Raw genomic sequence first — 22,848 nt, 5'->3', positions numbered from 1 at the left:
TTATAGTAGTTATATTCTTGTAAATAGGGGGCAGTATTATAGTAGTTATATTCTTGTATATAGGAGGCAGTATTATAGTAGTTATATTCTTGTATATAGGAGCAGTATTATAGTAGTTATATTCTTGTATATAGGGGCAGTATTATAGTAGTTATATTCTTGTATACAGGGGCAGTATTATAATACTTCTATTCTTGTACATAGGGGGCAGTATTATAGTAGTTATATTCTTGTATATAGGGGCAGTATTATAGTAGTTATATTCTTGTATATAGGCTGCAGTATTATAGTAGTTATATTCTTGTATATAGGGGACAGTATTATAGTCGTTATATTCTTGTATATAAGGGCAGTGTTATAGCAGTTATATTCTTGTATATAGGGGGGCAGTATTATAGTAGTTATATTCTTGTATATAGGGGGCAGTATTATAGTAGTTATATTCTTGTATATAGGAGGCAGTAAATAGTGGTTATATTCTTGTATATAGGAGCAGTATAGTAGTTATGCTCCTTGCACATAAGGGGCAGTATTATAGTAGTTATGCTCATGTATATAGGAGCAGTATAGTAGTTATGCTCCTTGTACATAGGGGGCAGTATTATAGTAGTTATATTCTTGTATATAGGAGTAGTAATATAGTAGTTAAATTCTTGTATATGGGGGCAGTATTATAGTAGTTATATTCTTGCATATAGAAGGCAGTATTATAGTAGTTATATTCTTGTATATAGGGGGCAGTATTATAGTAGTTATATTCTAGTATATAGGGCGCAGTATTATAGTAGTTATTTTCTTGTATATATGGGCAGTATTATAGTAGTTATATTCTTGTATATTGGGGCAGTGTTATAGTAGTTCTATTCTTGTATATAGGGGGCAGTATTATAGTAGTTATATTCTTGTATATAGGGGGCAGTAAATAGTGGTTATATTCTTGTATATAGGAGCAGTATAGTAGTTATGCTCCTTGCACATAAGGGGCAGTATTATAGTAGTTATACTCTTGTATATAGGAGCAGTATAGTAGTTATGCTCCTTGTACATAGGGGGCAGTATTATAGTAGTTATATTCTTGTATATAGGAGTAGTAATATAGTAGTTAAATTCTTGTATATGGGGGCAGTATTATAGTAGTTATATTCTTGCATATAGAAGGCAGTATTATAGTAGTTATATTCTTGTATATAGGGGCAGTATTATAGTAGTTATATTCTAGTATATAGGGCATAGTATTATAGTAGTTATTTTCTTGTATATATGGGCAGTATTATAGTAGTTATATTCTTGTATATAGGGGGCAATATTATAGTAGTTATATTCTTGTATATAGGGGGCAGTATTATATTCTTGTATATAGGAGGCAGTATTATAGTAGTTATATTCTTGTATATAGGGGCAGTATTATAGTAGTTATTTTCTTGTATATATGGGCAGTATTATAGTAGTTATATTCTTGTATATAGGGGGCAATATTATAGTAGTTATATTCTTGTATATAGGGGGCAGTAGTTATATTCTTTTATATAGGAGGCAGTATTATAGTAGTTATATTCTTGTATATAGGGGCAGTATTATAGTAGTTATATTCTTGTATATAGGGGAAGTGTTATAGTAGTTATATTCTTGTATATAGGGGGCAGTATTATAGTAGTTATATTCTTGTACATAGGGGGCAGTATTATAGTAGTTATATTCTTGTATATAGGGGGCAGTATTATAGTAGTTATATTCTTGTATATAGGGGGCAGTATTATAGTGGTTATATTCTTTTATATAGGAGCAGTATTATAGTAGTTATATTCTTGTATATAGGAGCAGTATTGTAGTAGTTATATTCTTATATATAGGGGGTAGTATTATAGTAGTTATATTCTTGTATATAGGGGGCAGTATTATAGTAGTTATATTCTTGTATATAGGGGGCAGTATTATAGTGGTTATATTCTTTTATATAGGGGCAGTATTATAGTAGTTATATTCTTGTATATAGGAGCAGTATTATAGTAGTTTTATTCTTGTATATAGGAGCAGTATTATAGTAGTTCTATTCTTGTATATAGGGACAGTATTATAGTAGTTATATTCTTGTATATAGGGGGCAGTATTATAGTAGTTATATTCTTGTACATAGGGGCAGTATTATCGTAGTTATATTCTTGTATATAGGGGGCAGTATTATAGTAGTTATATTCTTGTATATAGGAGGCAGTATTATAGTAGTTATATTCTTGTACATAGGGGCAGTATTATCGTACTTATATTCTTGTATATAGGGGGCAGTATTATAGTAGTTATATTCTTGTATATAGGGGCAGTATTATAGTAGTTATATTCCTGTATATAGGGTCAGTATTATAGTAGTTATATTCTTGTATATAGGGGGCAGTATTATAGTAGTTATATTCTTGTATATAGGGGCCGTATTATAATAGTTATATTCTTGTATATAGGGGGTAGTATTATAGTAGTTATATTCTTGTATATAGGGGGCAGTATTATAGTAGTTATATTCTTGTATATAGGGGCCGTATTATAATAGTTATATTCTTGTATATAGGGGGTAGTATTATAGTAGTTATATTCTTGTATATAGGGGCAGTATTATAGTAGTTATATTCTTGTATATAGGGGGCAGTATTATAGTAGTTATATTCTTGTATATAGGGGCCGTATTATAATAGTTATATTCTTATATATAGGGGGTAGTATTATAGTAGTTATATTCTTGTATATAGGGGGCAGTATTATAGTAGTTATATTCTTGTATACAGGGGCAGTATTATAGTAGTTATATTCTTGTATATAGGAACAGTATTATAGTAGTTATATTCTTGTATATAGGGGGCAGTATTATAGTAGTTATATTCTTATATATAGGGGGTGGTATTATAGTAGTTATATTCTTGTATATAGGGGGCAGTATTATAGTAGTTATATTCTTGTACATAGGGGGCAGTATTATAGTAGTTATATTCTTGTATATAGGGGCAGTATAATAGTAGTTACATTCTTGTATATAGGAGCAGTATTATAGTAGTTATATTCTTGTATATAGGGGGCAGTATTATAGTAGTTATATTCTTGTATACAGGGGCAGTATTATAGTAGGTATATTCTTGTATATAGGAACAGTATTATAGTAGTTATATTCTTGTATATAGGGGGCAGTATTATAGTAGTTATATTCTTGTACATAGGGGGCAGTATTATAGTAGTTATATTCTTGTATATAGGGGCAGTATAATAGTAGTTACATTCTTGTATATAGGAGCAGTATTATAGTAGTTATATTCTTGTATATAGGGGCAGTATTATAGTAGTTATATTCTTGTATATAGGGGCAGTATTATAGTAGTTATATTCTTGTATATAGGAGCAGTATTATAGTAGATATATTCTTGTATATAGGGGCAGTATTATAGTAGTTATATTCTTGTATATAGAAGCAGTATTATAGTAGATATATTCTTGTATATAAGGGGCAGTATTATATTAGTTATATTCTTGTATATAGGGGGCAGTATTATAGTAGTTATATTCTTGTATATAGGGGCAGTATTATCGTAGTTATATTCTTGTATATAGGGGGCAGTATTATAGTAGTTATATTCTTGTATATAGGGGGCAGTATTATCGTACTTATATTCTTGTATATAGGGGGCAGTATTATAGTAGTTATATGCTTGTATATAGGAGGCAGTATTATAGTAGTTATATTCTTGTACATAGGGGCAGTATTATCGTACTTATATTCTTGTATATAGGGGGCAGTATTATAGTAGTTATATTCTTGTATATAGGGGCAGTATTATAGTAGTTATATTCCTGTATATAGGGTCAGTATTATAGTAGTTATATTCTTGTATATAGGGGGCAGTATTATAGTAGTTATATTCTTGTATATAGGGGCCGTATTATAATAGTTATATTCTTGCATATAGGGGGTAGTATTATAGTAGTTATATTCTTGTATATAGGGGGCAGTAGTATAGTAGTTATATTCTTGTATATAGGGGCCGTATTATAATAGTTATATTCTTGTATATAGGGGGTAGTATTATAGTAGTTATATTCTTGTATATAGGGGCAGTATTATAGTAGTTATATTCTTGTATATAGGGGGCAGTATTATAGTAGTTATATTCTTGTATATAGGGGCCGTATTATAATAGTTATATTCTTATATATAGGGGGTAGTATTATAGTAGTTATATTCTTGTATATAGGGGGCAGTATTATAGTAGTTATATTCTTGTATACAGGGGCAGTATTATAGTAGTTATATTCTTGTATATAGGAACAGTATTATAGTAGTTATATTCTTGTATATAGGGGGCAGTATTATAGTAGTTATATTCTTACATATAGGGGGTGGTATTATAGTAGTTATATTCTTGTATATAGGGGGCAGTATTATAGTAGTTATATTCTTATATATAGGGGGTGGTGTTATAGTAGTTTATATTCTTGTATATAGGAGCAGTATTATAGTAGTTATATTCTTGTACATAGGGGGCAGTATTATAGTAGTTATATTCTTGTATATAGGGGGCAGTATTATAGTAGTTATATTCTTGTATATAGGACAGTATTATAGTGGTTATATCCTTGTATATAGGGGCAGTATAATAGTAGTTACATTCTTGTATATAGGAGCAGTATTATAGTAGTTATATTCTTGTATATAGGGGCAGTATTATAGTAGTTATATTCTTGTATATAGGGGCAGTATTATAGTAGTTATATTCTTGTATATAGAAGCAGTATTATAGTAGATATATTCTTGTATATAAGGGGCAGTATTATATTAGTTATATTCTTGTATATAGGGGGCAGCATTATAGTAGTTATATTCTTGTATATAGGGGGCAGTATTATAGTAGTTATATTCTTGTATATAGAAGCAGTATTATAGTAGATATATTCTTAGTATATAAGGGGCAGTATTATAGTAGTTATATTCTTGTATATAGGAGGCAGTATTATAGTAGTTATATTCTTGTATATAAGGGGCAGTATTATAGTAGTTATATTCTTGTATATAGGGGGCAGTATTATAGTAGTTATATTCTTGTATATAGGAGCAGTATTATAGTAGTTATATTCTTGTATATAGGGCAGTATTATATTAGTTATATTCTTGTATATAGGGGGCAGTATTATAGTAGTTATATTCTTGTACATAGGGGGCAGTATTAAATTAGTTATATTCTTGTTCATGGGGGGAGTTTTACAGTAAAGCAGTTGTCACTTTTCCCTTCGATGTGAATATCAATTTTGACTGGAATTGCCCTTTAAAGTCTACAAGTTGGTTGTGTTGCACTGTACCTGTCTTTAAAAAATCTTCGAAATCCAAAGGCAACCAGCTTAAGTAGAGCTTCAAACACAAAGACGATGGTGAAGACGTAGTTACAGTATTTCAAAGCCTCCTCCAGGGACTAGGAGAAAACATGAACATGCAGAGATTAGCTATTTTCACATAAACATGATCCCATCTGGTTTAGCTGAGATTAAACCCTTCCATGAACCGCGTGACCCCACTTATAGAGAGGATGTGTGTAATCGCAACAGGACTTGTTCTTCTGTTCTTTTCTTGTTTGTTCTCGTCTGGCCAAATACTTCAAAAACGGCAAATGAGTCCAATATATTATGAGAAGCAGATGGATTGGCAGGATCATTTACGTAATCCGACATGAGACGGCTACATGAATTATGCATAACAACATGGTTGTACAAGATGGGGGGCAGAAGCGGAGCTCAACCTCTGACATAGTATCTTGATGGTGATCTGAATGCCAGGAGATCTGAATAATCTTCAAGAAATCCAGGGCAACCAGTCAAACTTCACCGGGAATTTTTGCCGAAAATTACAGTAGAGGTCCCTCTTCAAGAACAATTCTGAAGGCTCTTCACAATGCTCCCCATGAGAACCCAGAGTGGTGGGCCAATTTTTTCTATGTGTCTAGAGGTTTTGGCCCTAGTCATTGATGGTGGTTCTACATCTCGGCCTGTTGGTTTAGTGCCCTAGTCCCTGGTGCCGAGTAGTTGGTTAACCCACCATCCCTGGTATTTAGACTTTAATGCCAACCACTTGAACGTCATTGATTTCTGGTCATCTCAAGAAGGTGCCAGCCACTCTGTTCTCCATGATCAGAGACCACCACACCCTACTTATGGATGGTTGGTAATACCAGGTGAGATAATGAAGGTGAAGTCAATTAGCGGGGCGGACTATTGCTTCACCAGAGGACAATCCCAAGGGTAAGGTGTTGGTGGGCCACCTTACCCTCAGGGACCACCATGATTGGTTGCTATTAGTAACATCTATATTATATAGGCATACACTCATGTCGACAGTTGAGTGGTAATTTCGCTTCAATAGAAGTGGCGTCAAGGCCACCTCCATGAGGTTCCTGAATGAAACGGGTGGAGCACCCATCAAACTTCTGCTTCCTATGGAATGGGACAATACCAAACAGCTCCAGTAACGCGTCTCATGGGTTGTTATCCAGTTTACACATCACAGCTCACTCTCGCCACGTACCTTGGGTTGGTTGTAGTGCTCCATTGACATGGTAATAACATTGATACCAATGATGAAGGTGATGAACAGGTCCAGGTAGTGGCTGGTGCACAGTGAGTGTATGTATTTCCGCGTCGGAGAATAATCCGCATAGTATGGTCTCCTCTGGGCCTCTGTGTGAAAAATGTAAGAGCCACAGGGTAAAATATTATCAGTTTGGGGTGGAAACCATCAAGTCACAAGAGCACAAACAGCTGAGCAGTCGTTGCTTAGAAGACAGATGACGGACGCATGGACGGACAGACACACACACAGAAACGTACTTAAAAACTACACCATTATAAACCAGTGTTATGATATTATCTCAGTGATGAGCATACAGATGTAGTAGAGCTGAATGTGTATGTACAACGTGCATTAAATTTTGTAGATTTACCTGCATTCAGCTCTGCTACATCTGTAATATAAAAGAAGCACTATGTCCCCTGATTGCCCATTAACCAGTTATTCGTAGTTATCAACCTTCCCAAAATGTCTCCTGAAATAAAGGGAGAGACCTCCTGTACTCCTACAAGGACAGACAAGTCTCCCACAAAACCATCAGTCTGTCCAAAAGGAAGACCCAGAGTGAAGCAAAGGGTAACGCAGGGAGCGCATGGGGCTGGGGTGGTCACCCAGTTGGATTTGGGAATTCCTATGGGTAGGGTTCCCAGGAAGGGTTCTAGTTCTCCAAAGGTGGGTGCCCTCGGGTCAGGTGCAGTACGGCTGGGGGTAAGGACTGGAGAACTATTAAAGTTTAATGTTTGAAGAAATATAGGATTTGAATGCCTTCGAGGGCGCCTCCTGCTGGTGCATGTATATTCCCAATTCTTGACATGTATTGTGCTGCGGTGTTGTATTTATATTTGATATCTTTATATGAGTTTTATTTTTTGGTGTATTTTGTTTAGATAAGTTTGATCCGCCGGGGTCAGTGTGTTGTTGGGGATAATGGTGCTGAGGTTTGGGTGGGTCACAGCGGAGCTGACCCTCATTCATGTAGCGCCCAGCCACTGCTTGCAGACGTTGTGTCCTTGTTTTCTTATTTAATGTTGCGGTCTGGCATGATTTATTGCACTATTTATGGGGGCACTCTGGATGGCACTATTTATGTGTGTACTCTAATTGGCAATTATCATGTCGGCACTTTGGATGGTACTATTAATGGGGACACTCTCCAAGATGCATTCGGAATGGTATTATAAGGGCTTTCTGGATGGCACTATTCATGTAGATACTCTGATTCGTACTAGTTATGGGGTCACTATGGATGGCACTATTCATAGGGGCATTCTGATTGGTACTACTCATCGGGTCATCTGGATGGCACTATTAATTGGGTCACTCTGGATGGCACTACTCATGTAGGCACTCTGGATAGCACTATTCATGGGGTACTCTGATTGGCACTACACGTAGGGTCATTTGGAAGGGACTAATCATGGGATCACTCTGGACGGCACTAATCATGGGGGCACTATGAATGGCACTATTTATGGGTGCACTCTAATGGGCAGTTGGGATGGTACTATTAATGGGAACACGCTGCATTGTGCATTCGGAATAGCACTATTAATGGGGGCACTCTGGATGGCACAATTCATGAAGACACCCTGGCCCTACTCATGTAGTCACTATAGATGGCACCATTCATGGGGCACCCTGGATGGTGCAATTCATGGTGGCGCTCTGGATTGCACTATTTAGAGGGGCTCTCTGCATGGCATTATTTATAGTGGTCACTATTATGGGGGTGGGGGTCTGTATATGAGGGTGCGGCTTATGTTTAGAAGCATTTTCCGACGCACATTAGAGTTCCCCTGTTAGCAGTTCTTTAGGGTAAAGCCACGTGTAAAAACCGCAGCAGCACGAGGTGTCACCACAAAACCCGAAACGGGTCCTCTACGTCTTACCAAAAAGTCGGCAACTATGCAGTTAATGTGCCCAGACAAACAAGAATCGGACGAAACACGAAACAAATATCATGTCCAATGTCACTGCGTCCACAAATACGTTTCCTGCTCGTGTGAATGTGAAATAACTTCCCGAACATTGTCAAGTATCTCCAGAAATAATGGCGTCACATGGACCGGGAACAAGACGTGCCAGCGGCGCTGCAGAACAGCTCATTGTTTAAACACGTGCGCGTCTCACCGGCGCCCTCATCCACACAACACGACGCATTCAAGGGGGCTGACAGGGGTCCGGCTGGCAGAGGTTCTCCGCTTAGACCTTCAGGTCTTCTACGAGCTTCTGGGAATAACACAGCGGAGGTTCGGGCAGCGCTCGTCGTGTGTTAATACATGAGCCTGACAATGTTCATGCCCTGATCTGCCATAGTCCACCTCATGCCAACCTTGCCCAAAAGGCAGCTGCTTTTTCCTCCAAAAATTGGGAGTGTGACCATATAATACTAGTGCAGCTCTTATCTGCTTATTGCTGAATTCCCAATATTTTGGGATCGTTTTCTATTCAGGAATGTCACAAGGGTAAAAATTGGGCAGGAAGGAAGGTGAGGATGTGTTCAAGCAATTTTGGACCTTTGTTAAGAGACTGTGGGGATGTGCTTTTGGGACTGGAGCTGTGTACTTGTGGGACTGTGCATTTGTAAGACCATGGAGCTGTGCACTTCTAGGACTGTAGAGCTGTTTACTTCTAGGACTGTGGAGCTGTGCACTTCTAGGATTGTAGAGCTTTTTACTTCTAGGGCTGTGGAGCGGTTTACTCCTAGGACTGTGGAGCTGTTTACTTCTAGGACTGTGGAGCTGTTTACTTCTAGGACTGTGGAGCTGTTTACTTCTAGGACTGTGGAGCTGTTTACTTCTAGGGCTGTGGAGCGGTTTACTTCTAGGGCTGTGGAGCGGTTTACTTCTAGGGCTGTGGAGCTGTTTACTTCTAGGACTGTGGAGCTGTTTACTTCTAGGACTGTGGAGCAGTGCACTTGTGGAACTTTGGAGCAGTTTACTTCTAGGGCTGTGGAGCTGTTTACTTCTAGCACTGTAGAGCTGTTTACTTCTAGGACTGTGGAGCTGTTTATTTCTAGGACTGTGGAGCTGTTTAATTCTAGGACTGTGGAGTTGTTTACTTCTAGGACCGTAGAGCTGTTTACTTCTAGGACTGTAGAGCTGTTTACTTCTAGGACTGTGGAGCTGTTTACTTCTAGGGCTGTGGAGCTGTTTACTTCTAGGACTGTGGAGATGTTTACTTCTAGGACTGTGGAGCTGTTTACTTCTAGGACTGTGGAGCTGTTTACTTCTAGAACTGTGGAGCTGTTTACTTCTAGGACTGTGGAGCAGTGCACTTGTGGAACTTTGGAGCGGTTTACTTCTAGGGCTGTGGAGCTGTTTACTTCTAGGACTGTAGAGCTGTTTACTTCTAGGACCGTAGAGCTGTTTACTTCTAGGACTGTAGAGCTGTTTACTTCTAGGACTGTGGAGCTGTTTACTTCTAGGACTGTGGAGCTATTTACTTGGAGTTGTGCACTTGTGGGACTGGAGTTGTTTAACCTGTTAGACTGTGGAGCTGTTTACTTCTAGGGCTGTGGAGCTGTTTACTTCTAGGACTGTGGAGCTGTTTACTTCTAGGACTGTGGAGCTGTTTACTTCTAGGACTGTGGAGCTGTTTACTTCTAGAACTGTGGAGCTGTTTACTTCTAGGACTGTGGAGCAGTGCACTTGTGGAACTTTGGAGCGGTTTACTTCTAGGGCTGTGGAGCTGTTTACTTCTAGGACTGTAGAGCTGTTTACTTCTAGCACTGTAGAGCTGTTTACTTCTAGGACTGTGGAGCTGTTTATTACTAGGACTTTGGAGCTGTTTACTTCTAGGACTGTGGAGCTGTTTACTTCTAGGACTGTAGAGCTGTTTACTTCTAGGACTGTAGAGCTCTTTACTTCTAGGACTGTGGAGCTGTTTACTTCTAGGACTGTGGAGCTGTTTACTTCTAGGACTGTGGAGCTGTTTACTTGGAGTTGTGCACTTGTGGGACTGGAGTTGTTTAACCTGTTAGACTGTGGAGCTGTGTATTTTAATACTGGAGCTGTGTACTTTTAGGACTGTGGAGTTATGCACTTGTGTGACTTTGAATAACTGGCGCTGTGTACTTTTGGAACTGGAGCTGCGCATTGGTAGGATTGTGGAGCTGTGCTTTTCTAGGACTGTGGAGCTTTGTAGTTGTAGGACTGTGGACCAGCATTATGCACTTGTGTTTCTCTGATTATTTGGCCTTGCAGGTCTTGGGGACTATACGCTAGTGCAGGACTGCAGAGCTGCATCTTTTTACCTTTGTACGGACCTGGAATTTCCCCATTTATTGTTTACAATCGTCCAGAATTCTTATTATTATGTTTTTTTTTTTATAGTTTTTTTCATTTAAGGGTTCAGAACATGTGAAAATCTCTCTGGATTATCAGACGTTTACAGTTTATTTTAGGAGGAACTTAATTCATCATTTGATCTTCTTAAGCTTCTGTGGTCGGTTAACTATACAGATATAATGTATTTTTAATGCTCTGGAGCAGATAAAAAGACAAGTAATTACCCAAAAGAGATGAAAGCTCCTCAGCCGATTAATCATTTACGTCTACACATGACTAGAGATATTACTGACTCTTCTTACAATCGCCTGGGACGAGTCCGAGAACCTGGGCATTAAAATAAACTACTGCACTCCGCATCGGGTACACCCAAACATTGCCCACTCCTAAAGCTTGTGTGGGTGTCCTATACAAAATCCCAGCAGCTTATTAAAGGAACCTATGGATTGACGTAACCTCTAAATTGACTTATGATTGCGCTAGAGTAGGAGACATCTGGTTAGTAAACAAGGTGACATTACAATAAGATGGGGACAATGATCACTAGGTCTAGTGAAGGGCAAGGTGACCACATCCGGTGTCAATGATTGAGATTCCAGAGTAAGGGTGCCCATAAACATTAGAGAAAAGCCGGCCGATCTTGCCAAGACCGGTTGACTGCATAATGTGTATGGGGGTGTTCTGACCCAAAAGAGGGATCGGGCATGTTGGATTTCAACTGCTGATGATCTAATGAATATGGGGGCTGGACCACCTTGGACATCCACTCCCTGAGAAGAGGAATTGGCTTGGTGTTGGGTTTCTTCATTGATTAAATCATTCCTTGCCCAAGAGAAGTGGTGCCAGAGGTGGTGCCTCCATAAGTCTAAGCATGCATGTTTGGCCCAGCCGAACATGCATGTTAATAGTAGGTTAGAAGCGTGATAACTACCAGTGGAACAACCCTCAACTGGCAGTGAACCATGTGATTTATGGTTGGCCAAACAGAGTACAATTTTTATAAGATAGAGGAAGATTTGTTATGATGGCCTCTCTAAGAAGAAGACTTCATACCAACATGTCCTCCATGAACTCCATTGGCCAGCTGCCTAACTACATGACCCACCCAAGATGGCAACCCTGTGGAGGTTGAGCACTGGCCACAACTTTTCAGTTTCTGGGACAGAGTTGGTGGCAGGGCTTAAGGTTAGGACCCTTCTCACAAACACCAATTATGGGTATCTGCATTTGATGAAGGAAGCCTTCCCAAATATGAGGCCTCCTATAAATTACAGCCATGGAGGTACAATACTATTGCTCATTATTTAAGACTCATGAGACTTGTCCAAAATGGACAAACCACCATGTGGATTGTCGATTATCCAACCTGTAAGAAGACATTTTGGCCAGATGTTTGTCATTGAACTGGCCACGGTTGGTGGTTCTTGCTCAAGGAACAGTCCAATTATCATTAGTCTTTAATCTTCCTTGAACCTTATGAACTAAAATGCACCATGAATTGCCGGCCTATGGTTTATACCAAAATGTGAACATCCTTGCCCCAAGTCACATAGATCGAATGATTATCTCACCAAGATCATGGAACGACTCTCATGCAGAACATAAAAGCAACGTCATGCAAAGCTTGTCCCAGGCTGCGCGCTCTGCGGGGGAGACGTAGCCGAGGAGGTTGATGTAGAGCAGATCTCAGAGCCTCCTAATACTCTTTGTACCTACAATCATTAGCCATGTCCATCTCATAGATTATAGGCATAGGGGTGACCATTCTGTGGTCTATCAACTCATCCAGCCTGCATCCCCCAATATTTTGGTATGGCCCACAGAACAGCCACCTCCACATTACAGATGGTTGGAGAACTTGCAGTTTCCATGAGTCCTGTTCTACTTTCCAGTATAAGAACTTGATGTGGCTAGTCATGGTCACATCTCCGAGTGGCACAGCCATGGTTTAAGCACAGCATGCCCAGAAAACATCATCAAACAATACACAACACAAAGGACTCCACACCCAACACATCTTTCTGAGTCAGCCTACAACACAACCTGAAACCTTCACCGGGGGTCACTAAGACTTCCTGTGACTTTCCTAGTCAATTCATGTTGCAGTTCAGTTAGATGGTGATACATTGACTCCGGATACTCAGTCCAGTCTTATAACTCGGTCGTAATATAATATGTGACAGTCGGGGCCACTTCTGATGATTGGAGGAACTCAATATCACCCTCAGAGATATTTCGACATAAAAACAAGAGAAGATGGCAATCCATTATCTATCTATCTATCTATCTATCTATCTATCTATCTATCTATCTATCTATCTATCTATCTATCTATCTATCTATCTATCTATCTATCTATCTATCTATCTATCTATCTATCTATCTATCTATCTATCTCTCATATCTATCTATCTATCTATCTATCTATCTATCTATCTATCTATCTATCTATCTATCTATCTATCTATCTATCTATCTATCTAATATCTATCTATCTATCTATCTATCTATCTATCTATCTATCTATCTATCTATCTATCTATCTATCTATCTATCTATCTATCTCATATCTATCTATCATCTATCTATCTATCTATCTATCTATCCATCTAATATCTATCTATCTAATATCTATCTATCTATCTATCTATCTATCTATCTATCTATCTATCTATCTATCTATCTATCTATCTATCTATCTATCTATCTATCTCATATCTATCTATCTATCTATCTATCTATCTATCTATCTATCTATCTATCTATCTATCTATCTATCTATCTATCTATCTATCTATCTATCTATCTATCTATCTATCTATCTATCTATCTATCTATCTATCTATCTCAGGAATCCTTGTTGCACATTGTTGTGATTGATTTTCTATCAGGAATATTCCAATGTATGAGGGTCACTTTATAAAATAAACGTCTTTTCCCCTTTAAATCTGAAGCGATTGTCCTTTTTTTTTACAAGAATGCAATATCCTAGAGCAATTCTTTCCAAAAATATTTGACACGGGTTTGACAGCGCCATTAACTGGGAGAAAATCGTTCTCCTCCTTCCACAGTAAAATCTATATCTATCCGTCACTTGTCTCCAGCATTCATTAAAAGTTCTCCAAGTCAAACGGGGCCGCGTCCGTATTTAACGCCTCCCTGTAATATCTCTATAAAGTTTCCAGTCGATTCTTGTAAAAAACTCAGTCTGACTTAAAATGAGGCGATAATGATCTTCCGAGGCTGCGGGGAATCACTGCATCACTATGGGAACCCTACACGCTAATGTATGGCGTAAACCGGCCATGTGACTTATATTAAAGGCGTTCTCCATTGTTCTGTCAATAAAGCTTAATCATTATATAATAAAAAGCTCTGCAACCTGCTAATATACTTTGTGTTTCAATTCCTCACCATATTCAAGATCTCTGCTTGCTGTCAGTGGATGGGAACATTCTTCTTTACATCCGGAGAGTCAAACCTGCACAAACCTACTACGTCTCACCGCTGAGAGTCTGTTACAATTGTATCCAGTCTAGAGAATCCCCTGTGCGATAAATACATCAACAGAGCAAATCTCTCTCCCGTCCTGATAGTTTGTTACAATGTATCAGTCTGGAGTACAGGCTGTTTAGCTGACAGAGAATTGACTAGACTGGATACAATTGTAACAAATCCTTTGCTGTGAGAAGTATTAAGTCTGTATAGGTTTTCGGTCTCTTTATATGAACAAGTATGAATCTATTCACTGATAGCAAGCAGACATATTGAAAATGGCGAGAAATTGAAAAAAAGGAAATGAGAAACTTGTACAACTTTACAATCAGCCAAATCGTAATAATTTTTTTACATGGAGTAATTACCGTTAAGGCCCCCCCCCCCTCCGCCTCCTCACAAAACTACAACCCCAAATTGTGGGATATGAGGCTCCTGATCTTATTTGCCCCTACCGTATCCGTTGTAGGGGAGACCCCGAACTGTCCGCCATGTTGAAATAAGGATGAACAAATACAGTACAATTATATTTTATATGTAGTGGGATTATACACTGTTCCGGAAACAATTGGCAGAATTTCTGGATTATCAGATGCCGAATTAAAGGAAATTCCCTGCATAGGACAGTCATATATAAAGAAGACGCCACGAAGGTAGAAATGGGTTAATAGAGTTTTGTAATGTGCGGCAGGCGAGCGGAGGATCATCCCGAGGAGAACAGATCATTTGTTTTTATAGAACACGCTGCAAATCTGCTCCCCGGGGAACGTGATTGACTCTGAATGGAAACAGGTGAAACGTCTGATGTGGATTAACGTATTACCAGGACTGGAATATAATGTCCTTACACAGATCACAGGTGCGGAATCCGGATCAGTCAAAGCCGGGAAAAACGGGATCAGGGACTAAATAAGACGCAGTCCTCGTACGGAGGGCCATTAATCTGGTATTACAACTCTTATCAATAGGTTGAGTACCCCATGATGCCATGTCCGTTACATATGACCCATAGTCACCCTCTGGCGGTGGTCCATGCACGGACAACTGATGACCTATCCACAGGATAGGTCATCAGTATATGATCGGTGGGGGTCCGACACCCGGACCCCGCATCGATCAGCTGCTCCTGGGTGGACGACCCCTTTAAGAGGAGAGTACAAATCAAGGTGGACCCCCATCATAGTATGCGTTCATACCACCAAAACTCCTCCACCAAGGTTATTGTTTGACCTCCGTCTCGTTCCTTGTCGGAGCCAAGGGTCACATGGTCACTATTACTGGCCTATAATAAGAAGATGGGGCCCCACACCAAATATAAAAATGGACCCCTCTTGATGGCGCCGAGTTTTGGCCGCCCTGACAAAAGGGCCAGGTATTTGTTTCGCCTTCCATGCCCTTTCCATGATACTTAGGCCCAGGGCAGAGCTATATGGGGTGCAGAGATAGAAGTCGCACTTGGCCCCTGGGGACCAAAGGCCCATCTGACACACAAGAAGACACCAGTGTTTATCGGTTTGAGCCCTATTACAAATTTTGCAGTGGGGACCAAGTGACCCCACCAACGGCACAGGTTCTCACCACCCAATAACAAAGTGGACAGGACCAAGGGCTGGACCCCTTTCTCCAAGGGCCACATAGAACCCTTCTGGTCTGCCCCGTGGTGTGTACGGCCGATTAGTCCTCTCTTATAATGCCTCAGCCATTATGTTGTAGACCACGGTCCATACAATGCTGCGCCTCAGAATGGGAATGGGACTCTTCGAGCATCTACTGACAATCCTGCCACCGAGTCAACTCGGAAACAAAAAGCGCCAAATGCTGAACTTTTTCCGTCTGCTGGATGAGCGCGGATAATCGTTTTATTTAGCTGCAGGATATTTACTAAGTGACAATTGTGATCAGTCTGTAAATAATCTTAGGGAGATAAATCTGCGGCAGCCGGAGTCTTTATCTGTCTTGTGAGCCGTCTGGTTACAAAGCGCAAGGAGGGCGCCAGTTATTGAACACGATACAATGCGGATCACGAATTCAGAATTAAAAACAAACTATTGTGGTTTTATTTTTAGAAAATAATCGCACTTCTGGCGGCACGTCGTGGATTTTCGGGGCCGTGCTCTACTTTTATGGAGCAAATATGAGATTTTTTTTCTCCTGTTAAACAATACTGAAGTGATGAATAATCCTCTGATTGTGGAAAGTTACACTGAGTGTTCCTGCATTTAAATCTGACATTTTCTATCTACATTCAGCAAGGCACAAAATAAGCAATAAAAGTCTGAAGAAATCAAGATATATTCTGCCACCGGGGTTATATACAGCAACTAAAGATAAACTTGTACAAAGTGGAATTATCTACATGGCGGGTAGACAGATGTGTAAGAAAATATTCTATCACATTAATATTTAGATGGAGCATGCTGGTATAACCCGGGTATCTCCTGTATATAATTATATATGTACAGCTGGTATAAGTTATACATCTTCCTGTATATAGTGATATGGAGCATGCTGGTATAACCTGGGTATCTTCTGTATATAATTATATATGTACAGCTGGTATAAGTTATACATCTTCTCGTATATAGTGATATGGAGCATGCTGGTATAACCTGGGTATCTTCTGTATATAATTATATATGTACAGCTGGTATAAGTTATACATCTTCCTGTATATAGTGATATGGAGCATGCTGGTATAACCTGGGTATCTTCTGTGTATAATTATATAGGTACAGCTGGTATAAGTTATACATCTTCTTGTATATAGTGATATGGAGCATGCTGGTATAACCTGGGTATCTTCTGTATATAATTATATATGTACAGCTGGTATAAGTTATACATCTTCTTGTATATAGTGATATGGAGCATGCTGGTATAACCTGGGTATATTCTGTATATAATTATATATGTACAGCTGGTATAAGTTATACATCTTCCTGTATATAGTGATATGGAGCATGCTGGTATAACCTGGGAATCTTCTGTATATAATTATATATGTACAGCTGGTATAAGGTATACATCTTCTTGTATATAGTGATATGTAGCATGCTGGTATAACCTGGGTATCTTCTGTATATAATTATATATGTACAGCTGGTATAACCTGGGTATATTCTGGTATATAATTATATATGTACAGCTGGTATAAGTTATACATCTTCTTGTATATAGTGATATGGAGCATGCTGGTATAACCTGGGTATCTTCTGTATAGAATTATATATGTACAGTTGGTATAAGTTATACATCTTCTTGTATATAGTGATATGGAGCATGCTAGTATAACCTGGGGATCTTCTGTATATAATTATATATGTACAGCTGGTATAAGTTATACATCTTCCTGTATATAGTGATATGGAGCATGCTGGTATAACCTGGGTATCTTCTGTATATAATTATATATGTGCAGCTGGTATAAGTTATATATCTTCTTGTATATAGTGATATGGAGCATGCTGGTATAGCCTGGGTATCTTCTGTATATAATTATATATGTACAGCTGGTATAAGTTATACATCTTCTTGTATATAGTGATATGGAGCACGCTGGTATAACCTGGGTATCTTCTGTATATAATTATATATGTATAGCTGGTATAAGTTATACATCTTCTTGTATATAGTGATATGGAGCATGCTGGTATAACCTGGGTATCTTCTGTATATAATTATATATGTACAGCTGGTATAAGTTATACATCTTCCTGTATATAGTGATATGGAGCATGCTGGTATAACCTGGGTATCTTCTGTGTATAATTATATAGGTACAGCTGGTATAAGTTATACATCTTCTTGTATATAGTGATATGGAGCATGCTGGTATAACCTGGGTATCTTCTGTATATAATTATATATGTACAGCTGGTATAAGTTATACATCTTCTTGTATATAGTGATATGGAGCACGCTGATATAACCTGGGTATCTTCTGTGTATAATTATATATGTACAGCTGGTATAAGTTATACATCTTCTTGTATATAGTGATATGGAGCATGCTGGTATAACCTGGGTATCTTCTGTATATAATTATATATGTACAGCTGGTATAAGTTATACATCTTCTTGTATATAGTGATATGGAGCATGCTGGTATAACCTGGGTATCTTCAGTATAGAATTATATATGTACAGCTGGTATAAGTTATACATCTTCTTGCATATAGTGATATGGAGCATGCTGGTATAACCTGGGTATCTTCTGTTTATAATTATATATGTACAGCTGGTATAAGTTATACATCTTCTTGTATATAGTGATATGGAGCATGCTGGTATAACCTGGGTATCTCCTGTATATAATTATATATGTACAGCTGGTATAAGTTATACATCTTCTTGTATATAGTGATATGGAGCATGCTGGTATAACCTGGGTATCTTCTGTATAGAATTATATATGTACAGCTGGTATAAGTTATACATCTTCTTGTATATAGTGATATGGAGCATGCTGGTATAACCTGGGTATCCTCTGTATATAATTATATATGTACAGCTGGTATAAGTTATACATCTTCCTGTATATAGTGATATGGAGCATGCTGGTATAACCTGGGTATCTTCTGTATATAATTATATATGTGCAGCTGGTATAAGTTATATATCTTCTTGTATATAGTGATATGGAGCATGCTGGTATAGCCTGGGTATCTTCTGTATATAATTATATATGTACAGCTGGTATAAGTTATACATCTTCTTGTATATAGTGATATGGAGCACGCTGGTATAACCTGGGTATCTTCTGTATATAATTATATATGTATAGCTGGTATAAGTTATACATCTTCTTGTATATAGTGATATGGAGCATGCTGGTATAACCTGGGTATCTCCTGTATATAATTATATATGTACAGCTGGTATAAGTTATACATCTTCTTGTATATAGTGATATGGAGCATGCTGGTATTACCTGGGTATCTTCTGTATATAATTATATATGTACAGCTGGTATAAGTTATACAACTTCTTGTATATAGTGATACGGAGCATGCTGGTATAACCTGGGCATCTTCTGTATATAATTATATATGTACAGCTGGTATAAGTTATACATCTTCTTGTATATAGTGATATGGAGCATGCTGGTATAACCTGGGTATCTCCTGTATATAATTATATATGTACAGCTGGTATAAGTTATACATCTTCTTGTATATAGTGATATGGAGCATGCTGGTATAACCTGGGTATCTTCTGTATAGAATTATATATGTACAGCTGGTATAAGTTATACATCTTCTTGTATATAGTGATATGGAGCATGCTGGTATAACCTGGGTATCTTCTGTATATAATTATATATGTACAGCTGGTATAAGTTACACATCTTCTTGTATATAGTGATATGGAGCATGCTGGTAGAACCTGGGTATCTTCTGTATATAATTATATATGTACAGCTGGTATAAGTTATACATCTTCTTGTATATAGTGATATGGAGCATGCTGGTATAACCTGGGTATCCTCTGTATATAATTATATATGTATAGCTGGTATAAGTTATACATCTTCTTGTATATAGTGATATGGAGCATGCTGGTAGAACCTGGGTATCTTCTGTATATAATTATATATGTGCAGCTGGTATAAGTTATACATCTTCTTGTATATAGTGATATGGAGCATGCAGGTATAACCTGGGTATCTGCTGTATATAATTATATAAGTACAGCTAGTATAAGTTATACATCTTCTTGTATATAGTGATATGGAGCATGCTGGTATAACCTGGGTATCCTCTGTATATAATTATATATGTACAGCTGGTATAAGTTATACATCTTCGTGTATATAGTGATATGGAGCATGCTGGTATAACCTGGGCATCTTCTGTATATAATTATATATGTACATTAGGTATAAGTTATACACCTTCTTGTATATAGTGATATGGAGCATGCTGGTATAACCTGGGCATCTTCTGTATATAATTATATATGTACAGCTGGTATAAGTTATACATCTTCTTGTATATAGTGATATGGAGCATGCTGGTATAACCTGGGTATCCTCTGTATATAATTATATATGTACATCTGGTATAAGTTATACATCTTCCTGTATATAGTGATATGGAGCATGCTGGTATAACCTGGGTATCTTCTGTATATAATTATATATGTACAGCTGGTATAAGTTATATATCTTCCTGTATATAGTGATATGGAGCATGCTGGTATAACCTGGGTATCTTCTGTATATAATTATATATGTACAGCTGGTATAAGTTATACATCTTCTTTTATATAGTGATATGGAGCATGCTGGTGTAACCTGGGTATCTTCTGTATATAATTATATATGTACAGCTGGTATAAGTTATATATCTTCTTTTATATAGTGATATGGAGCATGCTGGTATAACCTGGGTATCTTCTGTATATAATTATATATGTACAGCTGGTATAAGTTATACATCTTCTTTTATATAGTGATATGTAGCATGCTGGTATAACCTGGGTATCTTCTGTATATAATTATATATGTACATCTGGTATAAGTTATACATCTTCTTGTATATAGTGATATGGAGCATGCTGGTAGAACCTGGGTATCTTCTGTATATAATTATATATGTGCAGCTGGTATAAGTTATACATCTTCTTGTATATAGTGATATGGAGCATGCAGGTATAACCTGGGTATCTGCTGTATATAATTATATAAGTACAGCTAGTATAAGTTATACATCTTCTTGTATATAGTGATATGGAGCATGCTGGTATAACCTGGGTATCCTCTGTATATAATTATATATGTACAGCTGGTATAAGTTATACATCTTCGTGTATATAGTGATATGGAGCATGCTGGTATAACCTGGGCATCTTCTGTATATAATTATATATGTACATTAGGTATAAGTTATACACCTTCTTGTATATAGTGATATGGAGCATGCTGGTATAACCTGGGCATCTTCTGTATATAATTATATATGTACAGCTGGTATAAGTTATACATCTTCTTGTATATAGTGATATGGAGCATGCTGGTATAACCTGGGTATCCTCTGTATATAATTATATATGTACATCTGGTATAAGTTATACATCTTCCTGTATATAGTGATATGGAGCATGCTGGTATAACCTGGGTATCTTCTGTATATAATTATATATGTACAGCTGGTATAAGTTATATATCTTCCTGTATATAGTGATATGGAGCATGCTGGTATAACCTGGGTATCTCCTGTATATAATTATATATGTACAGCTGGTATAAGTTATACATCTTCTTGTATATAGTGATATGGAGCATGCTGGTATAACCTGGGTATCTCCTGTATATAATTATATATGTACATCTGGTATAAGTTATACATCTTCCTCTATATAGTGATATGGAGCATGCTGGTATAACCTGGGTATCTCCTGTATATAATTATATATGTACAGCTGGTATAAGTTATACATCTTCTTGTATATAGTGATATGGAGCATGCTGGTATAACCTGGGTATCTTCTGTATATAATTATATATGTACAGCTGGTATAAGTTATACATCTTCTTTTATATAGTGATATGGAGCATGCTGGTGTAACCTGGGTATCTTCTGTATATAATTATATATGTACAGCTGGTATAAGTTATATATCTTCTTTTATATAGTGATATGGAGCATGCTGGTATAACCTGGGAATCTTCTGTGTATAATTATATATGTACAGCTGGTATAAGTTATACATCTTCTTGTATATAGTGATATGGAGCATGCTGGTATAACCTGGGTATCTTCTGTATATAATTATATATGTACAGCTGGTATAAGTTATACATCTTCCTGTATATAGTGATATGGAGCATGCTGGTATAACCTGGGTATCTTCTGTATATAATTATATATGTACAGCTGGTATAAGTTATACATCTTCTTGTATATAGTGATATGGAGCATGCTGGTATAACCTGGGTATCTTCTGTATATAATTATATATGTACAGCTGGTATAAGTTATACATCTTCTTTTATATAGTGATATGGAGCATGCTGGTGTAACCTGGGTATCTTCTGTATATAATTATATATGTACAGCTGGTATAAGTTATATATCTTCTTTTATATAGTGATATGGAGCATGCTGGTATAACCTGGGTATCTTCTGTATATAATTATATATGTACAGCTGGTGTAAGTTATATATCTTCTTTTATATAGTGATATGGAGCATGCTGGTATAACCTGCGTATCTTCTGTATATAATTATATATGTACAGCTGGTATAAGTTATACATCTTCTTGTATATAGTGATATGGAGCATGCTGGTATAACCTGGGTATCTTCTGTATATAATTATATATGTACAGCTGGTATAAGTTATACATCTTCTTTTATATAGTGATATGGAGCATACTGGTATAACCTGGGTATCTTCTGTGTATAATTATATATGTACAGCTGGTATAAGTTATATATCTTCTTTTATATAGTGATATGGAGCATACTGGTA

General features: G+C 37.4%; 1 protein-coding gene across 4 annotated transcripts in view; it reads right to left on the bottom strand.

Moving 5' to 3' along the window:
• CACNA1H (calcium voltage-gated channel subunit alpha1 H) overlaps positions 1–22,848 on the bottom strand; it is a 200,586-nt gene that overhangs the window by 38,127 nt on the left and 139,611 nt on the right. For all 4 annotated transcript variants that reach the window (XM_075830597.1, XM_075830600.1, XM_075830598.1 and 1 more), the window contains exons 24-25: positions 6,548–6,699; positions 5,332–5,441 (exon numbers count right to left, since the gene is read on the bottom strand). In XM_075830597.1, coding sequence (XP_075686712.1) covers positions 5,332–5,441; positions 6,548–6,699 — 262 coding nt within the window. The remainder of the gene's footprint in view (positions 1–5,331; positions 5,442–6,547; positions 6,700–22,848) is intronic.

Source organism: Rhinoderma darwinii, chromosome 6, assembly GCF_050947455.1.
Source record: "Rhinoderma darwinii isolate aRhiDar2 chromosome 6, aRhiDar2.hap1, whole genome shotgun sequence".
Classification (NCBI taxonomy): domain Eukaryota; kingdom Metazoa; phylum Chordata; class Amphibia; order Anura; family Rhinodermatidae; genus Rhinoderma; species Rhinoderma darwinii.
The sequence above is the reverse complement of the archived record's forward strand: the minus strand, read 5'-3'. Positions and strand labels throughout refer to the sequence as shown.